This window comes from Rutidosis leptorrhynchoides, chromosome 3 (genome assembly GCF_046630445.1).
Source record: "Rutidosis leptorrhynchoides isolate AG116_Rl617_1_P2 chromosome 3, CSIRO_AGI_Rlap_v1, whole genome shotgun sequence".
NCBI lineage: Eukaryota > Viridiplantae > Streptophyta > Magnoliopsida > Asterales > Asteraceae > Rutidosis > Rutidosis leptorrhynchoides.
In genome coordinates, this window is record NC_092335.1 from 390,636,697 (window position 1) to 390,642,202 (window position 5,506).

General features: G+C 31.3%; 2 protein-coding genes across 2 annotated transcripts; both read right to left on the minus strand.

The window, feature by feature from the left end:
• Positions 1–276: 276 nt before the first annotated feature.
• Positions 277–3,364, minus strand: LOC139901334 (uncharacterized). Its single transcript, XM_071884062.1, has 5 exons — positions 3,094–3,364; positions 2,702–2,942; positions 2,459–2,605; positions 1,995–2,326; positions 277–422 (listed from the first exon to the last, which is right to left on the minus strand). Exons 1-5 carry the CDS (start codon positions 3,362–3,364, stop codon positions 277–279), a joined length of 1,137 nt encoding a protein of 378 aa, XP_071740163.1.
• On the minus strand, positions 3,361–4,720 carry LOC139901335 (uncharacterized). The gene is made up of 4 exons (XM_071884063.1): positions 4,632–4,720; positions 4,177–4,298; positions 3,820–4,054; positions 3,361–3,598 (listed from the first exon to the last, which is right to left on the minus strand). The coding sequence occupies exons 1-4, from the start codon at positions 4,718–4,720 to the stop codon at positions 3,361–3,363; spliced, it is 684 nt and encodes a 227-aa protein (XP_071740164.1).
• Between the last annotated feature and the right edge of the window lie 786 nt (positions 4,721–5,506).

Consider the following 5,506-nt stretch of genomic DNA (forward strand, 5'->3'; position numbering starts at 1 on the left):
AAATTCGTCATCTATTTATAGGGCTCTAAGTTAATTCCTAGCCAGCGGCTAATATTGATCTAGTCGGCGGCTAAATAAGGTCGGTTAATAACTTTTACGCATTTAAGTTGTTCTTCAACCTCAAGAAATTTCCTTACTGTATTTCTAGTCAGCAGCTTAGGGTATTCCAGTAAGCGGCTCTGTCTATTGTAATCTGATACAGATTCGTTTCCTTATTCATCTTGACTTGGGCGGTACGTATAAGAAACAACATCCCAGTCGGAGGCTAAATATGATCTAGCCGGCGGCTGCCTTGTGTTTTTCTTGGGCTCCAAGCACTTTAATTTCTGGCTTGAATTTTTGGAATCTAGACTCTAGCCGGCGGCTTGGTTGACTTCTAGCCGGCGGCTCCGCTGACTTCCTGCTTTTCTCTCTATTTTGTCCTGTTTAATCACATTAACTAAATAAACACATCAAAATACCTTTTTACAAGAATTATTAACTTTTGAATATGAAAGTATTATAAATGTTGTTTTAAATACCAAGATAACGCCTTAGATAGCTTGTAAATTACATATAATTTGGGCGTTATCAAATTCTCGACACTTAAAACCTTACTTGTCCTCAAGTAAGAAAACCTTAACTTTAAATTTTAAAAGAAGATTAAGACTTTGAATATTTTCTGTTCTTTCAAAAAGATCATTATCTGCTTTATGTTTACCTTAATAATGTATCAAAAGTAATATAAACTTGGGTAATTTACAGAACTTGGGTTATCATGGTAGTCATGACACAGATAAAATTGGTTAAAAAGCGGTTGGGAATATTAAATCAATCAAACTTTATAAGGTTTAGTAATCATAACTTGTACACTGATTCGTACAAAGATAAATCTAAAATAATCTTACAACTACGTTTTTAAGTTTAATCAGGGCGTCAATTATAGCTAGAATTTTATCTATGTTTGTATATTTATCCACTTTAACTTTTCAACTAAGCCAAACCCATATCCTTGTCTACATGAATATTAATGTGCATAAGGATTAAGTTAAGATTAATTGGTGAAGGATGAGAATGTTTTAAGAGTGTAGCATTTAAGGGCAATGAGAACGATTCTTTATGTATTTAGTGGTCCATGATTATTATGACATATGGTAGTGGCTATAAGTCTGCAATCGTTTCACAATATTTGACATATTCATAGATTTTTTATTTTTTGAATCGTCTCATATAAAAGTATAATGATGGTGCTGATGACTATATATTTATTATGCACTTAATATTGATGAGTAAATTGTGGAATCGTTGTAGAACCTTAGAAACTACTTTGGGTCAGGACTTGGTTAAAAAGCCACAAACACTAAAATATAATAGCTAATAATTATATTTGAAAGTCTAATTTAAACCGATTATTTCATTGTAGAAATAAGTGTTAGACCAAAAACTAAACAAGATAAAGTAAGATTAAAATTTAATATTAATAACCTAAAAATAAGGGTAAGGATGCGAATTGGGTTTTTATTTGGTTTTCATCTAAAAGGCTAAGGTTTCTAATAGTAACTATTTGAAATTTTGCTAGTACTCTATATATTTCGATATGTATTCACATACTATTACTAATGCCCTATATATTTGGTTATGTATTCAAATGCTAACGACCTTGGTAACTGGCTACAATTAATGTAAAGAAAAATAAAATCCTAAATATTCTCTTATCATTTACATTACTTTACGAACATTTGATCATCTTTTCAAAGTCTGTTACAAAAGTGAAAGTTATCTTAGGACAAGATTTTATCTATTTCATTTATTTTTCAAGTGTGACTAAAACAAAATTATTTTCCTCAAATTTTCACATTTTCACCTTGGTATTTATCAAAGTGGATATATTCACTTCTCTCCAAACACTTAAGATTATGCAATGTCCTCAAACACAAAGAAACAAAACGCCCAAATACAACAAATCAAACAAAATCAATACAATGAAATACAACCAATACAAAATCAAACAATACTGAATTGATTATTTGCCCACTTCAAATTCCATAACTCTACATCTTTTTTAACAGCAATCGAACTCTTGACTGTAAGAGAAAGCAGTTTCCATCGAATGAAATTCTGGATATCATCACCCACCTGTTTCGCTGCCTTCTTCGGATTTCTAAATAATCTTGAATTCCTTTCTTGCCATATAAAATATACACAAGCAGCCAATGCAAGTCGATTAACAACATTCCAGATATTCTTAGTAAATGGATACACTGCCATTCTTTGAACAATGCTATCCAAGTCATTAGGCAATCCTCTAAAAATCAGCTTAGATTTGAGATCCTTCCATATACAGCCACTATAATCACATTGGAAAAACAAATGATTAGCTGAATCATTGTTTTTTTCACATAAAGGACATGTCAACTGCACTTAAGACATCTAAGTTATCATTCTATCTTTGGTATTAAGCCTATGAAAAGTAGCCAACCACATAATAAAAGAATGTTTTGGCTCTAATCCCTGAAACCATATAACATGATGCCAAACAACCTTGATTCTATTACTCTTCAAATCACTCCATACTTGCGGAGTAGAATAATTCACAACACTGCCATTATTGGTTTTCCATTTATAGCTGCCATTTTCATCAATGACCTGATCCTAAATCTTATGCCTTAAATCCAAAATACATTTCCAACCCCAGCTATCATTACATTTATATTCAGCATGCCATATGCTACCACCTTTTAATTTCTCCAAATTGACCCATTTACTCCAAAGGGTGTCTTTATGGGCAAACACCCTCCATAAGTTTTTAACTAATAAAGTTTCATTCCATTCCCTAAGAGGTTTAACACCTAAACCCCCTTGATCTTTAGGTACACAAATATCTTTCCAGGCAACCCTAGATATGCGTTTAACATTATCACCTTGACACCACCTAAACCCTTTAAGAAGATTGTCTATTTCATCTAACCTCATAGGGAATTTTATACACAAAAGCCCACTATAATTACATAGAGGACAAGATAAATGTAACTAACTGCAATCTACTTGCATAAGAAAGCTTTATGTATCTCCAATTACTCACTTTGCTTCTAACTTTATCAATTAAACACTTACAATCCTTAATATTCAATTTCTTAGATAATAAAGAAACTCCTAAATATTTTACAGGCAACTTCCCAACTGAAAATGGTAATACCTGTATAATTTTGAGCTGAGTGGCATTAGGAACACTTCCAAACAAAACAGTGCTCTTGCTTATGTTAGGTGATAAACCAGAAACTTGACCAAAATCATCCAAGGCCTTCTTAATCACTCTAACAGACTTTTCATCCCCATGACAAAATACCAAAAGATCATCAGCAAAGCAGATATGTGCAAGCTTCATTTTTCTGCATCTGATATGATACTTAAATCCAGATCAGAAGCTATATTCTTGGCTAGAATAAGAAAGAAACCTTCCATAACAAGGGTAAAAAGATAAGGAGAGATAGGGTCTCCTTGTCTTAATCCCCTACCACACTTAAAGAAACCTTTAATCTCACCGTTAATACAGATTGAAAATGAAAGATTTGTGATGCTGGCCATAATCCAGTGAATCATCTTACTATACAACCCAAAACTACACAAAATATCTTCTAAAAACTGCTAATTAATGGTGTCATATGCTTTTTGGATGTCAATCTTCATAGCACATCTCTTAGAGCCTCTAGATCTATTATAACCTTTAAAAAGTTCTTGAGCAACCAAAAGATTATAATGTATGGACCTTTCAGGAATGAAAGCACTTTGAGTGCAACTTACAAGTTTATTCAGTCCACTTTTTAGCTTGTTAGTAAGAACCTTGCAAATACACCTATAGAGGACATTACAGCAAGCAATAGGTTTGAATTAGACACTTTTTGAGGGGTATCAATCTTCGGAATAAGTGAAATAATGGTAGCATTTATCTCTCCCAATAATCTACCATTTGAGAAAAATTCTTTGATGGCATCACAAACATCTTTGCCAATTATATCCCAAGCCTTCTTAAAAAATAAAGAAGTGTACCCATCAGGACCTGAGGCTCTGTTATCATCTATATCAAACATGGCAATATTAATTTCATTGTTAGTAGAGGGAGAACCATCTCATTGGCTTCTTCATTAGTAATCTTATTAGTAAAAATATCACCAAAATCCTTTATACTTCTGCAATTACCATGATCACCCAAAAAACTCTTAAAGTGATTCACAAATTGAGTAGCAACTTGATCACCCTCATAGCTAACACCATTATCATCACAAATGTTATCAATCGTATTCTTCATCACAAAAATCGGACTTTATTAAGATAAAGGATAGATAAAAATAGTAAAAGGGAGCGGAGTCATATTACTTGATTTAAGATTACAGGATAATCGCAGAATTGTAGCTCCAAATTTATAAACTTAAAAGATATGAACTCAACAAAAACACAATGCATATAAAACAATCCATAACTTTTATTAATGAAACTCAAACACAATTAGGAACCTGACTGTGCTATAAACATAAACACTTAAACATCACTTAAACATTACTTTTAAACACATATTCCTAAAAAGAAAAACATAAAAGGGATAGGTAGTTTTGATTATAGAGTCGTTTGCTCGACTCTGTTTCCATATTGATTACTCTATCGGGTCTAAAGGTTTATCACCTGCACTTCCTTCCTCCTCTTTCTTAAGCAATTTAATGTCCCTCATTATTTTTAATGCTGCCATGTTATTCTTAAAGGACGCTTCTTCATATCACAACTGAAGTTCACTAATATTTTTCCTTATGTCTTCACTAACTCTATGTATCTCTTTTATAAACTCCATCATAACTCATTCTATGGTAAACTCCTACTTATAAAGATAATAATCTAAGTAATTAGAGTTTTCATCAACTTCCTCCCCACACTTGTCCCCAATCACACAACTTGGTTTCCTATGAAGAGTTGCTTTAGGAACAATTGGAGTGATTTCACCATAATTTCTGATGTGTGCGAGGTGTAGTACGAAATAAATTATATTTTACTACTAAATACTAATAAATACGATACAATTTTACACAAGTTATTTATTTATTTATTGAATGGGATATACCTAAACCTTGGTACAACACTTATAGGCAGTGTACCTAATCGTAGAGTAGTGTAGTTTTTAGTAAGTCCTGTTCGTTCCATAGGGAGCTAGCTGAGTTTAACGCTATATATATTTTAAACTATATTTGTGTATATATATATATATATATATATATATATATATATATATATATAAGTAATATAGTAGTATTATTATAAAAGGGGGTTATATATATATATATATATATATATATATATATATATATATATATATATAAGTAATATAGTAGTATTATTATAAAAGGGGGTTTTTACTGTTTAATGACCGGTTTGTCAATTTTAAAACTTAAATCACAATTAAAACCTAATGTAAAATATTAAATATAAATATGACTTAATTTAAAGCGTAAAGTAAATGATGATAAATAAAAGTACAATAATT

What these genes read in the sequence shown, in the direction of transcription:
- LOC139901334 (XM_071884062.1), bottom strand. Translation starts at nt 3,364, where the DNA reads ATGAAGCTTGCACATATCTGCTTTGCTGATGATCTTTTGGTATTTTGT. An exon ending in GAAATTGAATATTAAGGATT is followed by an intron (nt 2,943 to 3,093) that starts GTAAGTGTTTAA and finishes CTATGAGGTTAG; the next exon opens with ATGAAATAGACAATCTTCTT. An exon ending in GTGGGCAAATAATCAATTCA is followed by an intron (nt 423 to 1,994) that starts GTATTGTTTGAT and finishes GTGATTAAACAG; the next exon opens with GACAAAATAGAGAGAAAAGC.
- LOC139901335 (XM_071884063.1), bottom strand. Translation starts at nt 4,720, where the DNA reads ATGGCAGCATTAAAAATAATGAGGGACATTAAATTGCTTAAGAAAGAG. An exon ending in GAGTTTTTTGGGTGATCATG is followed by an intron (nt 4,055 to 4,176) that starts GTAATTGCAGAA and finishes TGTTTGATATAG; the next exon opens with ATGATAACAGAGCCTCAGGT. An exon ending in TCTATAGGTGTATTTGCAAG is followed by an intron (nt 3,599 to 3,819) that starts GTTCTTACTAAC and finishes TATTTTGTGTAG; the next exon opens with TTTTGGGTTGTATAGTAAGA.